At 49.8% G+C, this 28,000-nt stretch overlaps 10 protein-coding genes across 10 annotated transcripts; 4 read left to right on the top strand and 6 right to left on the bottom strand.

Annotated features, from left to right (window-relative positions):
- Window positions 1-96: 96 nt before the first annotated feature.
- Window positions 97-2,199, bottom strand: COCCADRAFT_4225 (uncharacterized protein; the record flags this gene model as incomplete). Its single annotated transcript, XM_007713090.1, has 1 exon — window positions 97-2,199. The coding sequence occupies one exon, from the start codon at window positions 2,197-2,199 to the stop codon at window positions 97-99; it is 2,103 nt and encodes a 700-aa protein (XP_007711280.1).
- Window positions 2,200-2,815: 616 nt separating this feature from the next.
- COCCADRAFT_35954 (uncharacterized protein) lies at window positions 2,816-3,846 on the bottom strand (the record flags this gene model as incomplete). Its single annotated transcript, XM_007713128.1, has 3 exons — window positions 2,816-3,135; window positions 3,196-3,432; window positions 3,756-3,846. 3 exons carry the CDS (start codon window positions 3,844-3,846, stop codon window positions 2,816-2,818), a joined length of 648 nt encoding a protein of 215 aa, XP_007711318.1.
- Window positions 3,847-4,590: 744 nt separating this feature from the next.
- On the bottom strand, window positions 4,591-12,207 carry COCCADRAFT_93557 (uncharacterized protein; the record flags this gene model as incomplete). Its single annotated transcript, XM_007713127.1, has 1 exon — window positions 4,591-12,207. The coding sequence occupies one exon, from the start codon at window positions 12,205-12,207 to the stop codon at window positions 4,591-4,593; it is 7,617 nt and encodes a 2,538-aa protein (XP_007711317.1).
- Window positions 12,208-12,953: 746 nt separating this feature from the next.
- On the top strand, window positions 12,954-14,066 carry COCCADRAFT_93545 (uncharacterized protein; the record flags this gene model as incomplete). The annotated part of the gene is made up of 1 exon (XM_007713126.1): window positions 12,954-14,066. The coding sequence occupies one exon, from the start codon at window positions 12,954-12,956 to the stop codon at window positions 14,064-14,066; it is 1,113 nt and encodes a 370-aa protein (XP_007711316.1).
- A 692-nt stretch (window positions 14,067-14,758) lies between these two features.
- Window positions 14,759-15,863, top strand: COCCADRAFT_35951 (uncharacterized protein; the record flags this gene model as incomplete). Its single annotated transcript, XM_007713125.1, has 3 exons — window positions 14,759-14,926; window positions 14,984-15,140; window positions 15,199-15,863. 3 exons carry the CDS (start codon window positions 14,759-14,761, stop codon window positions 15,861-15,863), a joined length of 990 nt encoding a protein of 329 aa, XP_007711315.1.
- Window positions 15,864-16,950: 1,087 nt separating this feature from the next.
- COCCADRAFT_25470 (uncharacterized protein) lies at window positions 16,951-18,413 on the top strand (the record flags this gene model as incomplete). Its single annotated transcript, XM_007713102.1, has 3 exons — window positions 16,951-17,131; window positions 17,189-17,286; window positions 17,343-18,413. The coding sequence occupies 3 exons, from the start codon at window positions 16,951-16,953 to the stop codon at window positions 18,411-18,413; spliced, it is 1,350 nt and encodes a 449-aa protein (XP_007711292.1).
- A 1,247-nt stretch (window positions 18,414-19,660) lies between these two features.
- On the top strand, window positions 19,661-20,983 carry COCCADRAFT_93645 (uncharacterized protein; the record flags this gene model as incomplete). Its single annotated transcript, XM_007713124.1, has 1 exon — window positions 19,661-20,983. The coding sequence occupies one exon, from the start codon at window positions 19,661-19,663 to the stop codon at window positions 20,981-20,983; it is 1,323 nt and encodes a 440-aa protein (XP_007711314.1).
- Window positions 20,984-22,485: 1,502 nt separating this feature from the next.
- Window positions 22,486-22,653, bottom strand: COCCADRAFT_93518 (uncharacterized protein; the record flags this gene model as incomplete). Its single annotated transcript, XM_007713123.1, has 1 exon — window positions 22,486-22,653. A coding segment is annotated over one exon (168 nt), but the record flags the coding sequence as incomplete, so codon positions are not given.
- A 441-nt stretch (window positions 22,654-23,094) lies between these two features.
- Window positions 23,095-25,051, bottom strand: COCCADRAFT_35948 (uncharacterized protein; the record flags this gene model as incomplete). Its single annotated transcript, XM_007713122.1, has 8 exons — window positions 23,095-23,235; window positions 23,271-23,401; window positions 23,500-23,545; window positions 23,606-23,920; window positions 23,968-24,353; window positions 24,507-24,596; window positions 24,647-24,769; window positions 24,820-25,051. The coding sequence occupies 8 exons, from the start codon at window positions 25,049-25,051 to the stop codon at window positions 23,095-23,097; spliced, it is 1,464 nt and encodes a 487-aa protein (XP_007711312.1).
- Window positions 25,052-26,386: 1,335 nt separating this feature from the next.
- Window positions 26,387-27,667, bottom strand: COCCADRAFT_93605 (uncharacterized protein; the record flags this gene model as incomplete). The annotated part of the gene is made up of 2 exons (XM_007713121.1): window positions 26,387-27,570; window positions 27,622-27,667. The coding sequence occupies 2 exons, from the start codon at window positions 27,665-27,667 to the stop codon at window positions 26,387-26,389; spliced, it is 1,230 nt and encodes a 409-aa protein (XP_007711311.1).
- Between the last annotated feature and the right edge of the window lie 333 nt (window positions 27,668-28,000).

Raw genomic sequence — 28,000 nt, 5'->3', positions numbered from 1 at the left:
GTGAGGTTTCCGGTCCTTGGCGTCATTATCTGCTTCTGCGTCCAGCTACCTCCTTGAGGAAAATATACTTCATTCTCTGCTCTACTCTGTCAAAACCTACGCTGCCTCAAATGTTGAGCTATTCCAGCCATATACTCTTCTCAGTCGTCCAGAGAAGACCAAAAGAAGCCGTCCTTCAATGATTCCCTGGTGTGGCCGATGCAATGTTATACCCCTGCGCACTACTGTCTTATCCGAAGGGACAAACGTGTATATCGAGCCAAGCTTGGGTTCACATGAGAAGCCCAAGTCATTCATGGCAGCTACAAAGGGTTCCCATCGAACTGGGCTACGAGCTGTAGACGATCTCGAGAATAACGATAAAAAGACGTCAGCAGTGGAGGGTTTGACCTTGAAAGTTTCTATTGATTGAACGGGCGGGTCGTCTTTGGCGCTTTGTGGTGTGATCTCGTATATTGAAGCTTGACTTGGTCGCGTCTTTTCCTTCTGTTTGCGCTGCTGGACAGGCGATTCTGAGCTCTCGGGAGCTGCTAGCATCGTGCCTTGAGTTGGAACTTTAGACTTAGCCTTCTGTACTTCATGCTGCTCATGGATGTTGGACACACAGCTTTCGACTAGATCTTCATAGAGAAAACCAAGTTTCGTGCCGGTCTTCTCTACGATGTACTCATCTAGTCTTCCAAGAGCGCCTTCAGCCATGCCTGGTTCGAGCAAGTTGTCGATTGGAATGGCGAAGTCACTGAGGTCCAGACCATTTTTCGTCTCTCTGAACTCTTTGTCTAAAGCTGTGTAGCCAGATACAAATGGTTGTTTCTTCTTGTGATTAGGCGTAGGCAACTGCGCGACTGAGGAAAGAGACTGGATGAAGGTAATTATCATCGCAAGGTCGCCCAGAGAGTCATACTCTCGTTCTGAAAGGTTGTCTTGCTCCAGTGGATGGGCTCGGTGGAGGTCCGCCAGCTTTTGAAGCCATTGTGTAGCATTTGACCAGTTGGTCTCATCCTGACAAAGCCGAAGCATGTAATGTAGTTGGGGGTTCTCTACCATCAAAGACTCGGGATTTCGTTTCAATGAGAGGCGCGCGATGTCGTTTGTCGACGTGCGCTTGAACCACTTACTGCCGCCCATACCAACAGCTAGGCTGCGCTTGAAACTAGTCTGAGCGCGCAGATACTCCAAGTGGCAGGTATTTGAGAGCTCTTTAAGAACAATCGCTTTGAACTGCTTGTCTGTTGACTCCTTCAGCAGATCCACGAGACGGCCAATGTAATACCATGTAGCAGCAATCTTCACTGCGCCATGGACCGCCTCCAGCACAGCACCGCTAATGTATTTGTCAGTATGTACAGGCAGCATGCGTCCTTTCTCATCGGCGACCAGCTCCGGTCGGCTGAAGAAAGAAAAGTTGACTTCATGAGTTAGAACTGTGGGCTCAGTCGAAATAAGAGCAACCAGATCCTCGCAAGACGACAGGCGGTCTTTCGCCATGTCTACGAGATCCACGAGCTCTACCTTTTTCGGAGGTGAGTGTATTGACAACTTTGCCAGGGCTGCAGTTGTATCCTCTTTGACCTTCTTTGGCTGCTCCGTCCGAGCTCGAGTGGTGGACGCAGTATCAAGGATGTCTTCGATTGCAATGTTGAGAAGCTGCAGCAGGTTTATTTGTCGCATCAGAATGAGCTCTCCGGTGGCCTGGGGTACGATAAACCCGGCCTGCATGGCTGGTTTCATGTTCGCAAGAACTTCTTGCTTCTCAGCAAGAATCTTGACTGATTCGCCGTACCCGTCTTCCGTCAAGAAAAGTGTATAACAATCCTTATATTGGGAGACGTCATTTAGTCTCAGATTCTTTCTCTGCATCATATCAAGTATGTGCGCATGATCTCCCGGTCGCCCATTGAAGCCAGTCGTGTATTGTGTTTGCAGCGGTGAAGTTGCCCGGTGCTTGAGCATGTCGAGGAAGAAGTTTGATGATGGTGAAGTAACGTCACGTAGATTCCATTCGGGAATGAACTTGTAGACATTCTCTAGGCCGGTGTCTTCAGTATGCTTCAGGACAGCACCATCATGAGAGCCAGCCTCCATGATCTTTTTGCGTTGTTCCTGACTGAGCGAACGCCACATTTCTTCGACCCGCTTGCCATGCTGTCGGTATTTCCTGGCAAGATCGTCGTGTAATTCTTTGACGGATTCGTTCATTGTGTATCTGTGAAAAATCGAGTGATGAGAGATGTAGTTGCTTCAATATGTTTGGTTTTGATGCGGGGACAACAGTATCACAGTGCCATGCTATACCGCATCCAGATTAGGGTGGTTTATCGGAAGCGATCGGAAATATCGGGACGTTCCGAAGGGAAGTTGGCCGTCAATCTCGGCCATCAACAAAGCCTGATCAGTTACCACTCTCAGTGAGGTATCACTCAAGAGATAACTGCTGCTTACCGGAGCTGAACTGAATCTATCTTCATCTTCGATATGAAATAATCCAAAGAAGTGTTTTGTTTTGGCGGATTGAGTTTTTAGTCACGCTGTTGCACAATCCCAGCATTGAGATTGTTCTGCCTTCCTTTGCACTTATCACTCTCTCAAGTACTTCACCTAACCTACCGAGCAGTAGGTTTTCAGAGAGATTTTTGTTGAGAGGCAGTAGTCTTACGGAACGAAAAAAGGGTACCAGTTGTGCGCAGAGAATTTGATGTGACTACGGTGTATATTCCAAGAATCAAGATCGCATGATATATCTGAATGAGCGGAAGTAGTACTTCTACCTGATAGAGGTAGAATATGATATGATAAGAAACTAATGGAAGGCCCCTTACTGCTTGCTACCCTTATCTTTCATGACAGTCGTATGCAATTCTGCCCTCGGTTGCCCCTCATCCAACTCGTGCGTTACCTCATGTTCCCTATATGGCTGCACATAACTCATCTGGGGATACTTTTCAACTGTCACCGGGCTCACCTGGTGCTCGGGTGGCACATAGGCACTATACCCTACCACGTTCTGCGACTTGGACTTCTTTCGCCGACGGATAAGCAGCCACGCAAGGATACCTACTGAAATGACTGCGACTCCGCATCCCACGCCGATTCCTGCGGTGGCGCCAGGAGACAGGCGAGTAGATGGAGGTGGTGCTGGATGCGGGATCAGAGATAATTATGGTGGCGTTGAGTCCGAGCTCGTAGATGTGGTACTAGTCTCAGACGCAGAAGAAGTGGTGATAGAGCTTGTGGACTCCGGATACATCGTAGAAGACGTAGCAGGTGAACTCGTATTCGTCAAATCCCACCAGATTGCGGAAGCAACTGAGTCGGCCTCGCTGGCATCCTTAACCTCTCCTGTCATGGGATCGACGAAGTATGTTGAGCCAGTATCGCAGCACCTACTCGACGAACCGTGGCAATATATATTGTCCCCGCAATATTTCACCTCTATCCACTCGCTCCGAATTTCTAGGGGCCTGATTTAGTGGATCCGTTGCGAAGTGGTGGGTATTGGACATTACCTGGCGCAACCAGGGAACAGTTAGTCCAGCCACGGTCAGAGCAATAACCAGTGCTGTAGACATCGTAGATAGGGTCATGACAAAGTAGGTTGCTGCCACATTTTTCACCGGCAACACAACAGTTGTTTGTACCCCCACCGCAGGAGAAGGGTTCAAAGTTGCGCTGTTATGGAGATTCGCTTGCCAAAAAGCCTAAGTAATGTTTAGCTCGAGTTGCTTGTAGCCTGTTTGGGTTATGTCTATACATACTATCTTTAAGGTAGCAGTCAGCACGGACGCTTCGCAGGTGTACATCCGCCAATATAGCAACAGAAAAGATCCAAGACCCGTGATATGACATTGTGAGTAAGGCAATTTGCTTCAAGGTGAAGATTAGAGGTAGAAGTCGCTGGGGTGCGATGAGGGGGGATTTCTATCTTACAATGCGCTTCGCGTAGCGTACCATGCGCCATCAGAAACCAAACTTCCAGAGCACCTCAGCTCTAAATGTACGGCTTTCAAGAAAAACGGGTCTCGTTTAGCGGACAGACCAAAGATGTGGCAGTTGTGGCGCCAATCTCAACCTCTGATTGGTGTAGCCAAGCGAGGCTGAGTACTCAGGAGTACTCAGCCTTACGGCTGAAGGACGACTTGGAGGAAAAAAGAATATAGCATGATAGTATGCTGAGATCATTCCACTGTTTGACTTTGGAGTGAAGACCACTAACCGCTCGTTGGTGGTACGCTGGTGTAAGTCTCAGATGTCGAAATTGCGACATAAGTTGTTTACCAGTGCATTTTGCGAAAACTTTATCCACCATTTTACAGTAACACCATATCGCTCATCCTGTTTCTTGAGGGCCACAGGCAAGTCCGGTAAGAGCCAGCTGGTCCAGAATCATTCCATATCTACCTACTCATGGACTTGTTGTCTCCGTGTCGCAATCAATCCAATATGAGCTAGATCCACCCAAACCGCCACCAATATTGTGGTTATGTTCACGATTGAGCTGAGCTTTACTGGAACATCGGATCTGCTCCTCGAGCTTTATCTTCAGCTTTATTGCATAGTTGAGGTCAATCTATATATTTTCGAGCACCCATCCTAACCAGCACAAGTACTGATACAATGAACATACTTTTCTGCAAAATCAACATCTACCAAAGGCGCCGGGAATTGGGAAGAACCTAGAACGTTATCCTTCAAGGGCGGTCCAGTAACCATAGCAGTCGCGCCTTTGTCGTCAACAACAGCGTCGATCAGCGCTGTGATGCGGGCAATCAGACTCGACCTGTGGGCCATTGCATAGTCGAGAGCTTTTTCTCTCCAAACGAGAAATGGCACGATTTGCTGGCCAGTACTTGCGTCACTCATGAGCTGGAAGAAGTGGCTAAAGGTGGGTGCATGCGCATTGGCAAAGTCGTAGTTTTGGCCGATGAGATGCAGGTCCTTGGTCATCATGGTAACTATGGTCTTGGACAGATAGTCAACAGGTAACACGGCGGCAAGGTTGGCGTCGATGGATGGGAAAAGACCCATTTCCACACAGCCGGCGATAAAATGATGTAGAAAGTCACCGCGGTCGAGGCGGAAGCGACCAGTGGTAGATGATGCGGTGACAAAAGGCAGGCGGTAGACGGATACTTTGGCACCACGCCAATGTGCCGCAGCCATCATGCGCTCAGCCGCATATTTTGACGTAGCATATCCATATTCCTGATCTCCTTCTTTCACGTCGTAGCCCATGTACTTGGGTATTGTGGACATTGTGGAAATAAGATGGATTGCTTTAGCCTTGCCCTGCGAGGCCAGGCGCAGCACTTCGTGCGCGCTCACTATATTGGGTCCGACATAGTCTTGGAGCGGGCGCATCCAGTCTACGAGTGCGCCTGAGTGACATATGGCATCTACGTGATCTGCAAGGAAATCAAAGCTGTGTTCGGGCAAGCCAAAAAGAGGTTGGGACATATCTCCTACAACAGGGTGGAGAAGTGGTGCATATTCCGAGTTCCAAAGGCTGTAGCTGGCCAGGGTTGCCGTCAAACGTTCCATAGCTTCGTCGTCGGTCTCGGCACGTACTAAGCAGTAGACGGCAGTGCCAAGCTCCAACAGGTCATGAGTAATGTGAGCACCAACAAAACCCGTGGCACCCGTGATGAACACATTCGAAGGGGTTGTAGGGGCCTTGAATGTATTCTTAAAAGTGAAGCTGGGATCGACACAACCTCTCTTGATTGCTTCGAGGTCAAGAATCGGGACCATGTCAGACATGAGTGTGGTAGTGGCGGTGCTACTCCCAAGCGAGGAACCAGATTCGCTGTCATCCAAGTTCAGGTCGGACAGCAAGGTCTGAGCGAGGGCTTTGAGGTTGGGATGCTGGAATGTGATGTTGGCGGTCAATGGCATGCCCGTCAAGTTAGCGAGTTGATTGCGTATCAAAACAGCAGTCAACGAGTCGATGCCAATATCCTGAAGAGGCTTATCGACATGGACGTCACTAGGTTTTGTGAAGCCCAATGCTTTGGCCACAGTGTTTTGAAGCATGCTCAACATGAGATGAGGGCGTTGCTCGAGGTCTGCATGGAGTAACTCCTTACGCAGATGGTACCCTGGAAGCAGTTGTTGCACACCTGTGTTGCCACCGCTGAGGAGAGAATGCAGGAACGGAGGGCTTTCGCCTCGTTCCTGGTGATAGTTCTTCAAACGAGGCTGGTCCAAGGCAGCGGCGACAGTCAGAGTTCGATGACTGCGCACAGCGTGTTCAAGTAACGCCAAACCGTCTTCCGGGGCAAGCAAGTCAAGGCCAGATTGAGCGAGACGTGCTCGAGTGGGACCGATGATGTTGGCTGCCATGCCATCACCCTCCCAGGGGCCATAAGCTACAGACGTGGCGGGTAGACCTTGGGCACGACGCAAATATGCCAAGGCATCCAAGAAGGTGTTTGCTGCAGCGTAGTTGGCAAGCCCAGACATACTCAAGACGCCCGATATGGACGAAAACATGATAAAGAAGTCAAGGTTGAGATGCTGGGTTAGTTGGTGTAGGTGCCAGGCTCCGTCTACCTTGGGAGCAAAGACGGTGGCGCATCGCTGCGGCGTCAAGGCCTGGAGGACGCCATTGTCTTGGGCGCCGGCGGCGTGCACCACGCCGCGTAGAGGTGTCTTGCCATTGTCAAACATGGCCATGAGTTGCTGGACGCTCTGGCAATCCGCCATATCACAAGCAACGACGGCAGCTTCTGCACCTAGCGCAGCAAGATCATTCACGAGCGCCTGCGCACCCGGCGCTGCCATTCCACGGCGCGAGGTCAACACCAGACTACGTACGCCATGTGTGCTCGCCAGCCATCGCGCAACTCTTGCACCGAGATCACCTAACCCGCCTGTGATGATAACGGCTCCATCTGGACGGACCATAGGTTGTTGCTGCTGAACAGGGGGTGGCAGTTCTTGTGGTAGAGAGATAGGTTGTAAACGAGGCACTAGGACCTGTCCGTGGCGCACTGCGCATTCAGGCTCCATTCTGAGCGCCAGCGCCGCCGCGAGAGCATCAACGTCGATGCCATCGTTGTCATTGTTGTCTTCGTAGTGGTAGTCAACGTCGATGAGGCGCAGAGGCAAGTCGGGATGTTCGCTGCGGGCCGTACGCATTAGGCCCCATAACGGCCCGGCGGCCAATCCCGCCCCTTCATGGTGTTCGTCACGTGCATTCACGCTAACACCGACCGCTTGGCGCGTCACCCATACCAGCTGTGGTATGAACTGTGTGCTCACGGCATCCTGCAACTGTGCCAGCCCCTTGAAGGCCAGTTCTCGTGCCTGGCCTGCGACATCATCAGAGTCCGTTTCTGCGTTCCACAGACACAGCACCCCGTCAAGCCCTCGGCCATCTTGCAGCCGCTCAATCCTGTGGAGGTTCAGACCAGCAGACACCAGGCCCGCTTCCACTTGTCTTACCCACCCTTGCTTCTTATCTGAATTCGTACACAGCAAGCCCCATGAGCCGCCTTTGGTCAGATTCGAAGTATCAGCCTGCTGCCATGATACTTCAAATGCAAGTCGATCCACAGCACAGAGAGTCTGGTGCTGGCTCTGGCCGTTTTGTTGTACACTACTAGCATTGAAATCGCCACGAGTATGAGGAAAGTGTTCTCGCTGGAATGCATATGTCGGCAGCTCCACCCACTCACAGTAACCCAGAGGCTCAAAGTATGTATGCCAGCTTATAGGTACCATGCGCTCGTGCATCTCTGCAAGGCTACTTTGAATCGTCCACGTGCCAGGCTTCCGGGTGGTTAGTGATGGTAACCAGGCAACTGATTGATCGGCTCCAAGGCACGCCGCTCCCAGTCCGGTCAAAACAGCTTGCGGCCCCATCTCAAGAAATATGTTAACACCCTGCTGATCAAGTGTCTGGATGCCATCCGCAAAACGCACGGCGTCGCGTGCCTGTGAAACCCAATAGTCTGGTTGTTGGAGCTCATCCGCCTCAACGAGCTTGCCGGTCAGGCTGCTCACTATGCGCAACTTTGGTGGGTGGAATTGTACACTCTCAGCCACAGCTTGAAATGCTGCGAGCATGCAGTCCATATGGTGCGAGTGGAAGGCGTGCGATACATCAAGTACGTTCTTCTTGCGTCCCAGACCAGTAAAGTGTGTCACCAACTTGTCAACAGCGTCACAATCGCCAGATACCACAGTTTGCGTTGGCGTGTTGTGGCCTGCAATATCGACCTTGTAGACAACCCCAATGGTATCCATCGCTCTTGAAACCTCTTCTGCACTGGCCTCTAATGCAACCATACTGCCACGGATTGGAACAGCCTGCATCAACCGACCACGTGCGGCGACCAAACGACAAGCGTCTGAGAGGTCCAAGATCCCACTGACATGCGCCGCTGACAGCTCTCCTACACTATGACCGAGGATGTAATTCGGTCTTACACCCCAACTTTTCCAAAGATGCCAAAGAGCCACTTCCAATGTGAAGAGGGCGGGTTGTGCAAAATCTGTGCGCTGCAATAGTGCAGCAGCCTCGCTATGTGGAGCGGCGTGCATTACTTCCCTCAACGGCATCTCTAGTTCGGTAAAATGATCCGCTATATTGTCTATAGCGTTGCGGAAAACGGGGTAGATGTCGTAAAGATCTTTTCCCATACCAGCAACTTGGCTTCCCTGGCCAGTGAAAAGAACAGCTATACATGGATCGGCCGTATGTTCACTTGTCGCCGCCGTGGAACTCAGTTTATATATGAGCTCTGCCTCATCTTTGGCCATGACTACTCTTCGCCGTCGGTAATGGTTTCTCGTAGTCGCTAATGAGAAAGCCACATCCTTTAGTTGATCTGCATTAATTTCTTTTGCACTCTCAATGTATCGTCGCAGCTTCTCGGCCTGTTGGCGAAGAGCGGCATCGGTGTGGCCTGAAAGTAGGAATGGGAATCCAGCTGACAGTGAGACGGGCAACGGGCGCAAAACCTCATCATTAGGCGGAGCTTCTTCTATGATAACATGGGCGTTGGTGCCGCCAATGCCAAAAGCACTAATACCTGCTCTTCGAGGCCGATCTGCTTGTGGTAGCCATGGCTGAGGTTCTTGTACAAGCGCCATGTGAGCACCCTGCCAGTCCACTGCTGATGTCGGCTTTTCAGCATATAGAGTCCGGGGGATTTTGTCGTGTTTCATCGCTAGAATGACTTTGAGCAGTCCTGCCAAGCCAGCTGCCGCTTGTGTATGCCCAATATTCGACTTTACTGAACCGATCCACAGTGGCTCGGATTCAGTTGATCGACTTCCGCCAAACACTTCGGCCAGGGCTGTTCCCTCAATGGGATCTCCCAACTTAGTTCCGGTGCCGTGAACTTCGACGTAATCAATATCGCTAGGTGTCAGATTTGCTGAAGCTAATGCTGTGTGCACAAGTCGCTGTTGTGCGATTCCACTCGGCACTGTCAAACCTGGGGCGCTTCTTCCTCCATGATTCACAGCGGTGCCTCGAAGAAGCGCGTGGATCTTGTCACCATCTCGAACAGCATCGCTCAAGCGCTTCAACAGCACCATTGTGCACCCTTCAGCCCAGCCTGTCCCCTGTGTATCCTCTGCAAATGCTCTGCATCGCCCATCAGGAGACATGCCTTTGAGCTGGCTAAACTCGACGTGCATTCCAGGAGTGAGCAAAAGTGTGATTCCACCAGACACGGCCATATCGCACTCCCTTTGGCGAAGTGCATTATACGCCAGATGTGTCGTGACAAGAGACGACGAGCACGCTGTGTCGACCGTGAGGGCTGGTCCTTCGAGGCCAAGGACGTATGACAGGCGACCAGACATAGTGGCTCCTGCTGAGCCTGTTGCATCATACCCACCAAGCTCCTGCAAACACGGCGCCGTCGAGTGCGCTGGGATGCTGCACACACCCATATAAACACCTGTGCGGCTACCTCGCAGCTGCCTATCTGTATAGCCAGCCCGCTCAAAGCCTTCCCAGCACGTCTCCAGCATGATACGTTGCGCAGGATCCATAGCCCGTGCCTCTTTGGGCGAGATGCCGAAGAACGATGCATCAAAATTATCGACAGAAGCAAGAAATCCACCTCTTCGGCAGTACGATCTACCTGGAGTGCCTGGGTTAGGATCATGGAGGGCCTCAGCATCCCAGCGGTCTTTTGGCACGTCGGTTATGACATCGGCACCACGCTCCAAGATATCCCAGTACTCTTCCGGGGACGAGACTTGACCTGGCAACCTGCACGCCATCGATACAATAGCAATATCCTCGTTATCTGGCCTTAGGCGGTGATCCTGTGAAGTGGCAGGGTCCGGTGTGGTTTCGCCCTCCCCTTCTAAGTATGCCGCTAATGTTTTAATACTGTAATGTTGGAAAAGCCGGGCTGGAGATAATTTCCAGCTAACTAATTTCTGCACATGCTTTTGCATTTGGACTACCCGTACAGAGTCGCCGCCTATCTCGAAGAAATTATCCTCAGGTCCGATGCAGTCGTGACCCAGAACTCTTGACCAAATCAGCTGAAGTTTGCCCTCCATATCGGTCAACGGTCTGCTGATCTTGCGCTGCACTGCAATCTTTGGATCTGGCAGGGCTTTTCGATCAATCTTGTTGTTTGGTGTCATAGGAAATGTCTTGAGGCTGACAAAGAAGGCTGGCATCATATACGCTGGTAGAAGCTGCGCTAACCATGGACGCAGTAAGCTTTCAAGTGTCGGTTTCGCCTCGGTTTCGTGACTGCTATCGCCGTCCACATTTATGCAGTACGCTATCAGTCTGTCGTCTCTGCTAATTACGACAGCGTCTAGGATATCACTGTGGTCGGTTATTGCTGCCTCGATGTCGCCGAGTTCAATCCGATGACCTCGTATCTTTACTTGCCCATCAGCGCGGCCTAATACGATCAACCTGTCTGGACCATCGAACTTGGCTATATCACCGGTACGGTATATAAGACCGCTGTGGAAAGGGTTTCGAACGAAACGCGATTGGGTAACTTCGGGCATGTTGCGGTACCCATTAGCCAAGCTTACTCCGCCGATGTATAGCTCGCCAGCAGACCCAAGGGGTACAGGCTCAAGGCTTTCACCAAGCACATAGAGTCGGTAATTGGCGATGGGCTTTCCAATGACCACATCCTTGCCTGGATATACTTTCCAGATGCTTGCCCAGACTGTTGCCTCAGTTGGGCCATACATGTTCCACACTGACTCTGCACACGACAGTAGCCGGTCGGCCAGCCTACGAGACAGTGCTTCGCCACCACACAATATCCTGGAGAGACGCGGCTCTCCCTTCCAGCCAGCATCCAGCAGCATTTGCCACGTCGCAGGTGTTGCCTGCATCATGGTAACATCGTGTTGCCGAATCAATCCGAGCGTGGCCTCTGGATCCTTGACCTCGTGCGCCTGGGCCATGATCATTGTCGCGCCACATAGCAATGGAAGAAACACTTCTAATGCTGCAATGTCGAAAGATATCGTTGTGATGGCAAGTAACCGATCTGTTTCCGCGCATCCTGGCTCCCGCTGCATTGCGCACAAAAAGTTCGATAGCGCTCCGTGGCTGATCTCAACGCCTTTTGGCTTGCCGGTAGAGCCAGAAGTGTAAATCACGTATGCGAGATCTTCTGCCTTTAGGTCCACATTTATGCTGCCTATCTGAGACTTCGATTCGGTCATCTCGTCTCGTGTCTCGTCAAGATCCAGCGTTGCGCACCCCCAGGATTGAGAAGCAAGTCGTGTGCTGGTACCGACAATGACAAGTATCGGGCTTGCATCTTCGATCATGTGTCTGATGCGGTCTGTAGGGAAGTCTGGGTCGATGGGCATGTAAGCTGCGCCTGTCTTCATGACGGCTAGCAGCGCTACGACGAGGTCGATGGAACGGTCCAGGGCGATGCCAACGACCTCGCCGCGCCTGATGCCTCGGTTTACTAGAATGCGGGCAAGTTGTGTTGCGAGTGTTGTGAGTTTTCCGAATGTTACTTTCTCCTCGCCGCATATCATTGCAATCTTTTCATGATGTCTTTCAGCGGTGTTTTGGAGAAGACGAGGTAGGCTGTGTCCGAGGATGGTGGTATCGAGCGTGTCATTGTATCGCTCAATGATGTCTTGGTAATCTTCAGGTGAGATAGAATTACTCATGTTTGACGGCCTTGTATCTTGCCGATGTGAAGTTGAAGGGGGCGGGATAGAATTTTCAAGGATAGCCATTGTTTAACGGACTATGGGAAGTGAATGAGAAGTTTCTTTGGTTTGACGTCTAATGTATGACTGATCACTCAGTTGGGGTGATGCTGAAGCTATAGGAGCACCTTGTACGATCTCTAATCTTCAGAGAGCAGTACACGATTTTGTAATGTCAGTTTCCAACCATATTCCTCGATGGTAAAGATCAAACGTGGCCCGACTCCGATGACCTAAACAGGCAAGACGACTATTCCGTGCCTCCATAGACTAGCTCCTGGGTCGGTTACAGGATCGTGGATCGACGATCAGCAAACCGGACCTGCTTATGCGAATTAGTCTCCGATAGTCGGTGATGACAAGATCGGTGCCCATTCCTTCTCCGGCTTTGCAGGAGGCAAATCACTCACAGATTCTCGCAATGTATTTCGGACCTTTCAAGCGTTTTCCTACTTGGTGTTTCTCGTCAAGACGTCTGGGTTGCCCAGGAGCTCTTTCACTTTATCATATCGACAGTTTTGATCATTAGGTCTCATCATCGAAAGGCATACTTCTATTTTCTCTCCATTCTGAACGTACTCATTGGAATACTTCATTTCAGAAGACCTCTACCAGTACTCCTTACGACTGTCACCATGCAAGTAGCAACCGAAATTCCGGTCCCTGCTCCGTTTACGGATGGTTTACGGACTGCTCCGTCAGAAGAACCCTGGGACTTCTCTCTTGGTCTCAATCCCACCAATCTCAAGCCTCAAACCAAAGGAGAAATCTCAATGACTATTGAAAGTTCTGGAGAGCTGCAGCCACCCTTTGCCGATTTGGCATGGGCATGCAACAAAGAAGCATCCAGCGACTTCCGCTCCGATTTCTTCACCAAGCCCACACTACCCATGCTCGAAGCCATCATCAACACATCCCTCGGCGATGGCGACATGGACGAGGACAAAACCACTAATTCCTTCCAAGACTACGTCGCCGACCTAGTAGGCCACGAGGCCGCCCTCCTCGTCGTCTCCGGCACAATGGGCAACCAAGTGGCCCTCCGCTCCGCCCTCGGCGCACCACCACACTCAATCCTCGCCGACCACCGCGGCCACATCATCATCCTCGAAGGCGGCGGCGCCTCCAGCCTCTTCGGCGCAATGATCAAACAAGTCGTCCCATCAAACGGCCACCACCTCACCCTCGCCGACATCAAAAAACACGCTACCACCACCACAACCGTGTACGACTGCCCCACCCGCATCATCAGCCTAGAAAACACCCTCTGGGGAACCGTCATGCCGTTGGCAGAAATCCGTGCTATTTCGCACTGGGCTCGCGCTCAGAACCCGCCTATCCATATGCACCTCGACGGCGCCCGTCTGTGGGAAGCAGTGGCGGCTGGAGCCTGTACATTGCGCGATATGGGCGAGTGCTTCGATAGCATCCAGATGTGCTTTACCAAGGGTCTTGGAGCCCCTATTGGTAGCATCGTGACAGGGACTTCTACGTTTATCCAGCGAGCGAAGTGGAGTCGCAAGCTGCTGGGCGGAAGTACGCGGTCGTCTGGTGTGATTGCTGCGCCGGCTCGTGTTGCTATTGATCAGGTTTTCCTTGCCGGGAAGTTGAAGGCTGCGCAGGATAAAGCGGCACGGGCGTCACGGCTGTGGGAGCAGTTGGGTGGGAAGCTGGCTGTGCCGACTGAGACGAATATCATTTGGGTTGATCTTGAGGCGTCGGGGTTGGTGTCTGAGGCTTTTTATGCCATGGCGGCGAAGTTTGATATCAAGATTGGGGCGCCGATTTTTGGGCGGATTGTGTTTCATTATCAGATTAGTGAGGGGGCGTTTGGGAGGCTTTGTGAGTTTTTTAGGGCGGTGTTTAGGGATAATGGGAAGTTGTGATAGAGTTGGTATGGATAAATTGGACTTGTTATGAATCGATTGTTTTGCGCACATTCGTAACTGAGATGTTGGTTTTTGATTCATTGACTGCAAGAGGCGTGAACGTACGAATTGTACACTTGCCGGCATTAAAATTCACTCATGATCAACAATACAGTCAGAGACATGCATATCAAGGAATTCATTGGTACCATCTGCTCGTGATTGGATTGGCACACTTTTTCATTGTAGACGTTTTGCGATGTGATTGGAACGAAATGGACCAATTGACAACCAATACTTCGAGCCTCTCATCCCCACTTGCTTGGTCAATGCCAAGACTGATCGAGATGGTGATAGAGCTCTGTGTATACAACCCCTGTTCGGAAATCCGACAACCGTTCCGAGATCTCACCTTGCAGCCGATATGGTCGTAGGAATAACGGATGCAAGATCGGGTAACGTCCGTAAAATCCTCTTGTGGAGCCTCCGACTCCGGGTCAGCACCATCATCGCTGATGATGCCAAAAAATCGACGATGGAAAACCGACTGAGGTTATGAAGTCGTCTATCAATTGAAAATGAGTTGTTTAAATGATGAATGGAATATGCATAATATTGGGTTCGAACTGTAGTAACACAACGCTCATCATCGTTTCATCTTCAGAACATTGATTTAACCTATCTTGGACTTTTCACACCTCACCGCCAACATGGTCAACATGAATCTCCGAACGCTGGACTTTACCAAGTTCACCGGCACTGATCAAGAGCGCAAGGAATTCTGTCAAGCGTTCCTGGATGGCATTACTGAAGTTGGCTTTGTCAAGCTGATGAACCATGGCTTGGACGACAAGACCAACTCGGAGCTGTTCCAACAGGTAGTCTCGCCAATAAGCCTAGTTCACTTCTCTCTGCACATGACTGATGACTAGCAGAGTCGTAATTTGTTCACGCTTCCCCGGGAAGGCAAAGAAGAGTTCGCCAACGTTATTGGTCCTAAGCCGCAACGCGGATGGAGCTGCATCGGTGCTGAGACGACTGCGACGTTGAACACGCCAGGTGTGATCAACATGGTCAGGGTCAACAACGAGGGCCTGAAGGACCTAAAGGTAAGCATTCCCGTTCCTAGCAATCTGGAACATGTACTAAGCCTCTTTGCAGGAGCACTTTGATATGGGACCTGTTGATGACCCCGAGTTTCCAAATGTGTATCCGTCTGAAGAGAAGGCTCCTGGCTTCAAGAACTGGATGGAGCAATACTTCATTAAGAGCCAGCACCTCTCGCTGCAGCTGATGGAAGCTCTCGAGATCGCATTGGATCTGCCCAAGAGCGCTCTCGTCGATCGATGCGAGGGTCACGCGAGCGAGATCAGAATGATCTACTACCCCGAAACCAACGTGAAGGAGCTCGCGGATGGAAAATCAAAGCGCATCTGGCCGCACACTGACTTTGGTATCCTGACTCTATTGGCGCAGGGTAGTACGGGCGGTCTACAAATTGAGGATAAGAACAATCCTGGGGGGTATGTATCTGTGCCTCTTGTCGAAAAGACGGAGCTACTCATCAATGTTGGGGACACGCTTGAGCGGTGGAGCAACGGAAGAATCCCAGCTGGGCTGCATCAGGTTGCGGCTTCGGGTGAGACGGAAGACGGGACGTTGCCGGAGCGTTACTCAGTGGCTTTCTTCTTGAAGGCCAATCGCAAGACGTCTGCTGGGCCGATTCCTATTTTTGTGCCAAAGGGTACCACGTCCAAGTATGAGGAGATGACTGCGCTTGAGTACCACCGACGCCGTACCGCTATCATGTACTAGTCATTTTCGGATGCTGTATGTAGTTCTGGAGAGTTGACGTCTTGTTCTGGGGAATAGCCATTTTGTTTTGCATCCACTCAGTACGCTTTCTTGCCATGCCCCCCTTGTGTCCCTCTAAGCTGTGACATGTTTTTCAGAGTGGCGGTCAGTTGAAACTAGTGGCCAGGATAAATTCACATGGAATATGTTGGTGCGTATGCCGGATAGCTACGTAATTAGGTGATGGGGGTGTCCGATGTTTATACGAACACGACCCCCATGCATAGGCCCCAGTCAGGTGTCCTGTAAAGCGGTTCCCGCCTTGGTAAAATCTAAACTGAATCCAGATGAGACGCTTCTTCGTCGTCCCCGCGAGATATGCAGCCCTCTAGACGAGATATGCAGCTTCTTCCGAGGCGAGATATGGAGCCGCTTGTAAGGCGACCAGCGATGGAATAGTATTTATCACTGCGTAATGGTTTCAGGTGGAAGCGAGCCAGTCATGCAGGAATGTACAAACGTGCCAATGCCAATTCATCTTTGTTCGCCTAGTATGCGGCGCCAATGCGGGATTGCGGCACCGTGGTAGATGTCGGAGCACACGACGTGCTTGCATTGTCCGTTTTGGTGCGTAAACTTGTGTAACAGTTGGAAGATTGGTGGAGATGAAGACCCCGGACTAGGGTGACCATGCAATTGTATCTTGCTAGCGTTAGGAAGGATGCATTGTGATGGTGAAGGTAAGCAAGGGGCTTGTAGTCAAGCAGCAATATCATCGATCGGAGACAAACAAATCATCCTCCTCGGACGTCCGAACAGGGATCAGGCGATGGCTGCCAAACACGTCGTATAGTGAAACCAACACCTTCCGCATTGGGTAATATCTCAACTCGAGGGAGCGCAGTCAGCCCATGGCTCTCCGTGGGATGCGTGACGTCAACATGACGGCCAAGCAGCCACCATGTCACGTTTGCAGCCCCCAACATAGCGTTTACTACAACAACATTCATTCGCCAACCACTCTAAAGTACATACACGCCCTTAGCAGCCATGTTCTCGTCGCCTGCTTCACGGTCATCGCCATTCTCTTCGCAAACCACTCCTTGACATGGCTCAAGCAACAGTCGAGCTCGACACCCTCGACTCTAGCCGCCATTCACAGGATGCGAACAACACAGAGTCTCACCATCAGAATACTCACGATGAAAGCACCCTTCCGCCAGTCGACAGCGGAAAGGCAGCCTGGCTGTTTCTAGCCGCTTGTTGGGCTGTCGAGGCTTTTGTATTTGGTAAGTGTTTCTTTGTATGCTCTCATCTAGTCCCCAAATTTACATAGTGGTAAATAGGATTTGGGTTCTCCTTTGGTGTGTTCCAGAATTTTTATACCACCCATGAACCGTTTGCCGGTTCAGGCGATATTGCGGTCATCGGTACCACCACTCTGGTAAGCGAGTTTCTAAGCATGCATCTTCTAGTATGGAAAACTCACCAATATCACAGGGAACCCTCTACATGGGAACACCTTTTGTTCTTATGCTTTGCCGCCTATTGCCCCGCTGGGCCCGCTGGTTTACGCTTCTGGGTCTCTTCACCTCCACTTTATCCATGGCAATGAGCTCCTTTTGCACTACGGTTCCCCAGCTCATCGGAACTCAGGGTCTCATGTTCGGAATTGGTGGCTGCTTCGCTTACTGTCCTTGCGTCGTCTATATCGACGAATGGTTCGCCAAACGCAAAGGCATGGCTTACGGCGTCATGTGGAGCGCTGCAGGTACTGGAGGTGTTGTACTCCCCTTGGTTCTTCAAGTACTTCTCAACAACCTCGGGTTCGAGACAGCTACGAGAATCTGGGCCGGTATCTTCTTTGCTGCCACACTGCCCTTGTCCTTCTTCATCAAGCCTAGGCTACCAAATTCCGCAACCACACATATATCGCCATTCAATGTGCGCCACCTCATGTCAAAGTTATTCGCCCTTCATCAACTATTTAACTTCGTACAAGCTACTGGCTATTTCCTACCTGGCATCTATCTCCCCACCTATGCACGCAGAATATTTGGCGCGTCTGACTTTTTATCAACGTTGACCATCATGCTGGTCAATATCTCTGCCACGATCGGCTGCGTCATCATGGGTTGGATGACGGATAAACTCAGAGTTACGACGTGCATTGCCATCTCGGCTCTGGGCACCACTATGTCTGTTTTTGTTATCTGGGGACTCGCTACGTCTTTACCCGTTCTTTATGTATTCTGCGTCTTCTACGGCCTATTCGCAGGGAGCTGGACTTCTGTCTATCCAGGAATCATGAAAGATGTTGCCAAGAAAGGCGAGAATGCAGGTCACAGCTCGGCTGACCCAGTGGTAGTTATGGGCTACCTGTTACTCGCCAGAGGTATCGGAAATATAGTGTCAGGACCTTTGAGCGAAGCGCTCGTAGAGGGCGAGCCTTGGCGAGGACATGCTTCAGCAGGCTATGGAAGTGGATATGGCGCGCTGCTTGTTTACTCTGGCGTGACTGCACTCTTCAGTGGGACTAATTTTGTACTCGACCACTTCGGCTGGCTATAAGTGCATTCATATTGAATCGAATTTACTCCATCAGCAACCGTGGAGTAGGAGAAGTAATACCATCGAGAACCATCATGAATAAACATCTAACTCATATGTTCTCACTCTGACCTGAGGTGACGATTCTGCAGCTCGTCAACTTTACGTTGTAGTTGTTCTATCATATGATATACAATATTTGCTGTTCATTCATCGTTTCAGTCTCATCATTTTATTCGACAAAATCCACATGTTAAGAATGCGAAGTTTCACCACCCATCTCCTTCCGCGGCCACAAGACCTAGACCTCGATTACCCAAAAAGATTTGAGCTACTTGAACATCTTCTTAATAAGCCTATCTAAATACGCATTCAACTGGCCGGGATTGGATCTCAGTCCGCGGCTGACAGATCTCAGCTGTATTCGTCAGAACCCGACTGCCTACACCGACAATTTTCAGGGCAGTGATTACATCCGTCAGCATGCTATCTGAAGCCCGAGACTTGTGTCTGAATGCAGCATATGCATTTTAGCCACTGCATGGCATGCATTGGTATGGTCGGGTAAGTTTTTAGGGTCCGTATTCGGGCCCGGGATCCACTTCCCTCGGCAACCCCATTGATCGACAAGGGTGGGTATGCCCGCCCCGGGCTAGCCACTGGTACTTACAGACACGTGCGTCCGCGGCTCTGGTTAAACGTTCGTACATGCACTCATTTAGAAACTGATTAAGGAGATGCCGTGAACAAGAGTTCTTCAAGGACGACGTGGAAACTCTGATTTTTGAGATTCCGTAAGCGAATTCAGAATCAATGACAGTTTCGAATTCGTCTTTCACCATTTTGCATGGCAATAAAACTGCCTAGGCTCTCGAATCTTAAACGGATCTGACTGTGCCGTCCCGTAAGTAGGATCAGATAGGCCACCAGCGGCTGACGCCTGACCAGATGCACATGAGAGATGCCGGTGAATAATCCTTTAAAACCACCCTCATAATGGCCTCAAAGCTCGTCATTCTGACATATTGATGCTTATTCGCAGTTGGTAGTAATTTCCATCGAGATTGGCGTGCAAGTGATTCGTTACAATTTTCAGGAGACAATATAGGCGGGTTTTGGTACAGCTGGGGGGTGGCCACGTCAGACCTTCTTGTTACTCAGTCTATTTGTTCTGTAAATAAACTTTCACTCCAGTTTTGTGGTCCTTTGCAACACAGTGACTCAAAAGGCTGTCACACAACGTTCGGAACAATTTCAGGATCTTTAATATGCAAGACCAGGACCAGTATGTGGATGTCGACAACGAACTACGCTTGAAGGAGATTAGTCGACGATCAGCATGCGACCGATGTAGACGGATGAAGACGCGCTGCGATCGAGGCAGCAACTGGGATCTTGCTCAACTACAACAATGTCGTCGATGCTGGCAAGCACGAGTCAAGTGTATCACGACTATGGAGGGTCAACAACATATAAACAGGCCGTCAGATGAGCCCAACCACAGGCACTGGAAACATTTCAGGGCCCCTTCTTATGCATCTAGCAGCAGCTATCAAGTTCCTGAAGTTCTTAAACATGCATCTGGGCAGCATTCAAATACATCAGCCGAACAGAGTCGAGGGCAATTCACCGCCGACGTTCCCCCATCATATCCCACTGCAGCAGACTCAAGATCCGACTATGATATTTGGTCAACATACGATATCGACAACTCATGGCGTGATTCAGGCGAGGGTCTGAATCAAGAAGGAACTCCCACGCATACAAGACTGGCCTCTATCTCGTCTACAAACAGGGCGTTGCAAAACCCAGCTCAATCAATTGACATAACAGACTCATCCACAGACGTCCAAAGCCTTCTTGCCACCTCCCACTTCAACCATACTTCGGAAGAGTGTCGCGATCTATTCCTACACGACTCTTCCATGCCTCTAGAATCAGAATCTCTCGACAAGACCATCATGAGCGAATTGATGAAGTTCAACAACAGAGTGTCACTCGACCTTCAAGACAGCCCCGAGACCTCTCACATCACCACCAACAACAAAAGCGTACTGGTCAAGACCTTCCAGCACTCAATCGTTTTCACAGAACTACTAGCGCGCATCCGGCAAGCGGGAGACATTTCAGACGGCAGCTCATCTGGCTCCGAGAGCGCTGAACTGCGCTACGGCTGCAGCGCATCCGAGCCCTACAGCAAAGTAGACACAGATCTGGCACTCCAACTCCTTTCTTGCAACATGAACGTAAACAACATGTACAAGCGTCTCTATATGGAGCTCCGGACGCGCAGCTGGGAAATCGGAAACGCACATGTTCTTCCGACACTATCGCTCGAGGGTCTCCAAAGCCTCGACGTCGTGATGCGCAACCAGGTGCTGTTGCATGTTTGTCTACTCAACTTTGCAAAGATACAGAGCGAGTTTGAGGTTATTAGGAGTCGCGGGTATTTGACGCCTACAGCGGAGAAGACGTTTCAGATTGTGATTGGGGCGAGTAGGAACAGGGCACTGAGTGATGGGTTGGGGGTTGAGCAGAGTCTGGAGAATTTTAGGCAGATGCTTGTTGATGGAGGGGTTTTGTCTCTGTGATTATATCATCTTTGGTGTAGGCGGTACTTATAAGAATATACCGCATGAAGTGAAGTGATGAGACTGGCTGGCTCAATCGAGTCTTTGACGTTATCTATCATTCGCACCGAGCCCCAAAAATCATATAGTCTTACGGTACCGGTACGTCAACACGAATAGGTTATGAATTATCAAACTCTCTCAAAGATAAAGAATAGTAGGATGTAGAGATGCTGCTTAATAATCTCTTACTCAGTATTGGTACCTGGTCTTGAGTGAAGAGCCGCGTGCTTTGAGTCTTGACGCACCTCTTTTCAGGGTATTGCTGCTGTCGAACACAAATTCAGACGCCCATATTACGATTGCCTCACCCTCCACTCTGGAAGTAGAGCTGTATCAAATACCGCTAGATTCCTGTCTCGTACCAAAAACACCGATCTACCAGATCTCAAAAAGCACTATGTTTGCGTACATACCGCAGATGAAATAATGCCCGCCCATGTGGGACGTAGCCGATATTCCACCTCATCTTCTTATGTCTGAGCCACCCCCAGAAACGCAACCATCATCAATTCCAGAGCCGAACAAGATCTTCAACAGATTAAAGTAGTCTATTCAAGATCACTTGTCACATACACAAGTCTACATACGAGACGACAAAGGAGTACTGAAATGGTTCCCACGTTTCGACATATTCAACAAATCGCTATGTGACACTGCAGCAATACCATTCAATTGGACTGTGAAAGACACACCCGAGGTCCCCTAAAGTGATAATCAGATCAGAATTTTTGTATGTAGACAAGAGCTAGCAGGGGTATGATGTTGCGGTTACTTAGAATTAGAAATTCATTTATTCATTCTTCATCTTCCTTCGTCAGCTATCCTTTTCAGAAGAATGAATTCGAATTTATTGTATCGTAACTACACTTCAAAGTTGTCATGTGACATCGGTACGGATCTGGCTACAAAGCAGCCCTTGCGTGAGCCTGATCTTACTAGCGCTCAGGGTGTGGTCCAGACCTGCCACTGGAGACTACATTGCATCGAAGCAGCGTATCATGGATATTCTGCATCACGCAACACCCCGACCTATCAGATGCAAGACTCCCAAAATACCACCGTTCACTTCTTTTTAACCCCTTATTATCAAGCGCAATTAATTCACATGGACACTCTCGCCCCCCCGCTAGTGCAATACCAAGAATACGAAGGGCGTAGAAATTAGGATTCAGCTCTCTTCCCTCACTACTACCAAAAACTCTCTTTGCTAACCACGTATCAAAAATAACCACAGCATGTGTCAGCAAAGCTCCGCCAAGTTCCTCTCTTAGCGATTCCTCCCCCCCCTCCCCCCCCCCCCCCCCCCCCCATGTCCTTGGCGCATCTTGATGACCATCGAAATTGCAACCACAGCTTCCTTCGGAGGAATAGATTTGTCTCGGCAACCCCGACCTCTGCTGATCAGCCGGGGGATAGTTACACGGCATGATTTTGTGCTTTGTGCTAACGTGGAGGCTCTTCTAATCAGAGCGCGCTACGCGCGGGATATGGGGGACGGGCATCATGGGTTGTGGCGGCGAGCTGAAAACGTGGGGTAACTTGGCTGACGTTGTGTGCTGACGTTTGTTGCAAATAGGGAGATGGATGTTGACATGAAGGATTCTGTCGCTTAGAGAAAGGCGTTGGTAACGTGGATAGAAGACTTGCAATGCAGGTTTCTCGGAGGTAATGCGTGATGGGCTGGAACGGTATCAGATCTTCACGAACACTCGTTTTTCGGTCAACTGATATTCTAGTATATTCAGGGGCTTGACGGATGAAGAATTAGCAGTATGCAAACAACTCATAGTGCAGATCGAATAACCCGCAGAGACGCTGCTGGGAGAGATGTTTCCAGAGATGCAGTTCGTAGTCTCGTAGATTTCGAATGCTGCATTCTACTCACGCAGAATCTGTGAATACAGCAAAGTATCACACACATACTAGTGAAAATCAGCCAGCAAATTAGCAATCAATAGTTTTGACGATGCCTGATTCAAGTTTTTCAGTTATATTTGCTCAACTCCCTAGTCCACAATTACATGTGTCGCTGTACTTGTCTACATGCTACACCCCATCATTCCCTGATTTTATGGAAGTGACAAAAATACCTCCCTCATCTTCTCATACCTCGGCGTTCCCAGCCCTGTAGCCGGATCCCACCCGGGGCTCGCTACAAAACCCTCAGTGCTACACCCCGGATTACTACCAACCGTCACATCATTGAACATCTCAGGATGCTTGTAAAAGATCGGGAGGTTGCTACCGATGTACCGCCCCCGCGCCGAGTTACATTGCCGTATACGACTGGTATATGAAGGCCTATCGCCGAGACGTCCGGGTATGGGCGTCCGGAGGAGTTGAAGATTGAGCTATCGTACTTGGGCGAGTACTCTTCTAGTTATTTGGAGACTGCCGCAGATTGCCAGTCTGGGCGGGAGAAAATGTTTGAGAAGCCGCTGCCAGAGTATAATGATCGGCTGCTATCTCTCCACTGGATATGGTTCCATCGCGTAGTGTTGTTGCGCCGACAACCGTGACCTGATCGTTGTTAAGATACGCCAGGTAGATATATTGGTTTCAAATTATCAGGGGTCTTACGTAGGGACAGTTTGAGGGAAAGCCGGGAGAGAAGCGCTTGCCGTTTCCGTTGCCATCGCTTTTGCCATTGGCATCGAGACACTCGTTGTTTCCATCAACCATATTTGCAACTCCAGAGTCTCCTGATGCAATTAGGACACTAACACCTTGCAGTGCTAACTTCATCCACTCATGACACTGTCTTTCCTGATATGATCTAGGGCCAACGCCTTCAACTTGGCCAAAAGAGAGGGAAATGACGTTACTGAGTGGCGCTCCACCGCACTGCAGCTTCCCAGTTTCATTGGCACCGAGATACGTACAGTACAAACCGTCCTGGCCAAGTCAGCGACTAGTGGAGCAAATCGAGGGGTCGAGCTTACCAGAGCGTCCAGGAAGACGTTGAATGGGCCAATGGCACCTACACTCTCCGGGAAATGGACTTGATAAACGCGTATCTGTTGGGGCCAGATAATCGAATAAGCAGTCTGGACATCCATCTCGGCTTCAAAAAGAGAGGGTTCAGTATCACCGTTTCCATTCCCAGTCTTATCCTCATTGACCTGAGCGATTTCTGGTACGGTGCCTGTAGGGATCCTGGGGGACGAATACTTCGCAAAGAATTCATCCAGATCCGCGAAGGAGAGGTTTTCCGTCCACTCCGGTATCCCGAGTTCGTTCCCTGGACTAGAGAACTTACCAGCCGGAAAGCCATAAAGTGCACGTAGACAGTTGATCGTCATGAGAGTCGCGCAGTTTGTAAGATTATCTGACTTCAAGTAGCCGAGTATCTCCGAGTCCGACACAAGGGCGTGCGCAATCGGTCACAATCCGTCAAGTTAGATCGTAGGCATAATGAAGTCGACATATTTGCGTATGTGCTATGGAAGTCTGTATTCTTCGCATGCGACGCGAAAGCCACCAGACTTCTTGTGTTGATAGTTGAAGTACCGAGTTTCTAGGAGCTTTTCTAGCTCTGCGATAGTGGCGGAGAATTCCAACCAGTTGCGTCCTGCACAATCAGATGATGTATAGATACTCTTTTAAATATCCAGCACTCACCGACTGATTGCTTAATCCGCTCACTAGCTATAACCAAATCAAAGAGCCATCCAAGAGTAGTTTCAGTCGCTTCTTGGTGTGGCGCAAATGTATTAGCGACTTGCTCGGCAGTCCAGTGTTTTCCTAAACCCACGTATCAGAGTAATGCTTCTCTACAAAGCTGAGTTCATTACCATAGTTCGGTGAATCCGGATCAGAAATGTCTTGGAGAAAGCGTTCAGCATTCTCAAGATTCTGTTGCTTCAATCCAATGCGCACAGGCAATATCATGTTTCCTGTGGCTGCTGAATGCTTCTCCCATACTGAAGACACTGTGTCTCGCTTCTCGTGAACGGTGTTTCGAGTGGATAGTGTGATCCCCACAAAGCTACTAAGGCTGAACAAGGCATATCCGAGAAGACGCATCTTCCCTAGAATGAAGACGTTACATCCTTTATCTGGTTTTTGTGCTGGGTCAGAATACCAGTAATGAACAGCTCACTGGCCATATATGTATGAAAAGAGCTGCCCAATGTAGCTCCCAAACTCAGTGCATTTGGCTTCAACTTACATCTACCCGTGCCGGTCAGGAGAGAGATAAATGTCAGTATACGTGTGGAATGATATTCGAGCCCTGCTCTTCCCAGTTTCTTTCTCCATAATACTTGTATGTTTCTCCGATCTTTCTGGATATGATTGAATTAGAGACTAGCTCTTAGTCAGACCCAGACCTTATAATTGCTTGAACGAATTAGCGTAGAGAAAAAGAGGCTTATCTTTATTAATAGTAATTTTCAATAGAACTCAAATGTCTTCGATGATACGATGGTGATTTGTTCAAAGGTTGAATTCATTTCTGGATCTCTGCATATGGGATTGTTATCTCGTTTGAGTCTCGAAAAATACAGTAGGAAATTGGTAGAAATGGCCATTCCTCTTGGTCAGGCTCGACCGCTTCGTTTCCCAGATTTCCTTCGTGGGTTGGTACCCAAAGAACTGTCACCAGTCATCAGAAGACATACGTTAAGACGATACAGACAAATCCTTCCAAGCATGCCGCCGTTACGTGATTTGATCATTGATCAGTGATTAGTACCTCTTGGCAGGACTGAGTGACTGGGAGAGCAGCACAACCACAAGTATATAGCGATAGGCAATGGTTTTCCATGGCTCATTGTGCTCATCTAAAGATGTTCCCTTGCCACATTTGTGCAACTGCTTGATGACGCGAACACCTCGCACTATTTAGCTATTAAAACTTGGCAAATATATCAAAATGTGCTACGTAAGACTTCGGCTCTTTTGTATGTTTTATGCCCGTTATTTTAGTAACTTTTGTGGCAATTAGGGCTGTTCATGGACGTAGTTTTCATCCAGCAATTTCGACTCCTCAAAGAATGTTATGGGGATGCCAACCAGATACCTGTGGAGTCAGCGCTCGTGCTCAGACTCATTTGCAAAGATTCAGTAGTTGCACTAGGGGAGTAGCTTTTACCATAGTGGTAGACTAAAGTTATCTACATAGGGTGATGCAGACTGGGGCAGAGTGTAAGTGCTATACCATATGCAATGTAGCTGCTGTCAAGATTACTGAAAACAGCTTGGTATTTCTTTTCAACTATTAGGAGCGAGGGTATCTCAATGATAGCCTAGTCATATATCTGTAAGTGTCTTCACCTATAAAACGTTTGCTAGTCATCACAGTATTGCATAAACGAATTACCATAAAGCAAAGAATGTAAATTTTCTAGCTATTCAAACCTATTCATACCCCTCACTCTTCGCATTATGACTCGGCTTAGTTCCCAACTTCATAACAGGGCTATTAATAAAATTATCCAACCCATCATGCGTAAAGAAGCTCTGCGCCTTTGAAATCTGCACCTCATTCGCTCCGCGCTTCCAAATACTCTCGTCATACGCCGTAATCGCGTCCTGTAATGTCGCGCTACCAGAATGTACACTCTTGATAGCTTCGACAAGACAGTGGGCAGAGTAAAAAGCGTTGTTGGCGCCTTGGCCGCGGTGGAACGTCATGGCGTGGGCTGCGTCGCCGCATAGTGTTACTCGCCCGCCGTGGTTGTTCCAGGGGACTGTTTTCCAGATCTTGAGCTGATCGCGTAGTACGTTGGTGTTGTCAGGTATCCATTCGATGGCACTCTTGTATGGCTCGGCCCAGCCGTCTCTTTTGATGTGCGCTTTCAGTCTTTGCAGTCGATCATCATCATTGTCGTGGTCTTCAACGTATTTGAGGGGCCATGTGGAGAGAATCTGAAATGTCCAGGTACTGGCATCTTTTTCGTTGGGCATGTCGAGCACATTGGCACGGATGTAGTGGCCAGCTGGGTGAATGGCAATGTCTACAAGGGGGTGAAGACGCTCCTTGATAAAATGCGCTTGCTCAGCGGTGTAAGAAGCGTTGAAGTTCATGAGTGCGAACGGCAGCGTCTCCATGTTTCCCTCTTTGGGAAGCAGACAACGGCGGACTTTGGACATGGCACCATCGATGCCAACGAGCAAGTCGCCTTCGTCCGTGGATCCGTTTTCAAAGTAAACTTTCACACCGCCGTGCTCTTTTACCTCATAGTGTGAGAAACTTTTCCCATACTGGACATTGAGCCGTTCGGCCAGCAAAACGCGCAACTTTCGGATGTTGATCTCCCTTGCTTTGGGGATCGGGAACGCAAACGCTTCTTCCCGGGTCTGGCCATTGTAAATCACAATACGATCTTCTCCTATCGCTGCGCAGTCCACGTAAGGATCCACTTGACACGAGTTGATCTGCGCGCTAAGGTCATCTGGTATGAGGTCGAATAGATATGGTCGTGCCCAGCCAAGGGTAAATGCCCAATGCCGGTGTCGGTAAACATCTGCGCCTTTGTCGTATATGCTGAATGGCACTCCGGCTTTTTTTAGCCCATGCGCAAGTGCACATCCGGCCGGTCCTTGAACCATGTAAGCGGAGGTTTGGCGGTAATGTCATAGTGGCCCTGTACCTGCTCCGATGATGATCACTTTCATCGCTGAGTCGACGCTACCCATTGCATCCGGCATCAAGCGGCGCACAGGGACTTATTCGTGTAAACTGGGAGACTGCACGCGAGGATGCAGTATGGCAGGGTGAAAGATACTATCTTGGAAACTTCTTGCCACAAAGCTATGCGGCATGAAACGCCCGCGTAGCTGTGGTTTCTTATATATAGCGGATCATGGCGTTGGAGCCGGACCCCTATGCTAGTGTATGTTGATGCAACGGAGCGGGAGCGGCGTTCGAGGGGCGCCAATACCGGTTCTCCTCTTCGTCATTGCCGCATGTCGGACATAGCACCATCGGAGAATATTTGTGTCTGGATGCTTTCCTTGCGGATGTTTGGT

The sequence above is a fragment of the Bipolaris zeicola genome (genome assembly GCF_000523435.1).
Source record: "Bipolaris zeicola 26-R-13 unplaced genomic scaffold scaffold_55, whole genome shotgun sequence".
Lineage (NCBI taxonomy): Eukaryota > Fungi > Ascomycota > Dothideomycetes > Pleosporales > Pleosporaceae > Bipolaris > Bipolaris zeicola.
The sequence above is the reverse complement of the archived record's forward strand: the minus strand, read 5'-3'. Positions and strand labels throughout refer to the sequence as shown.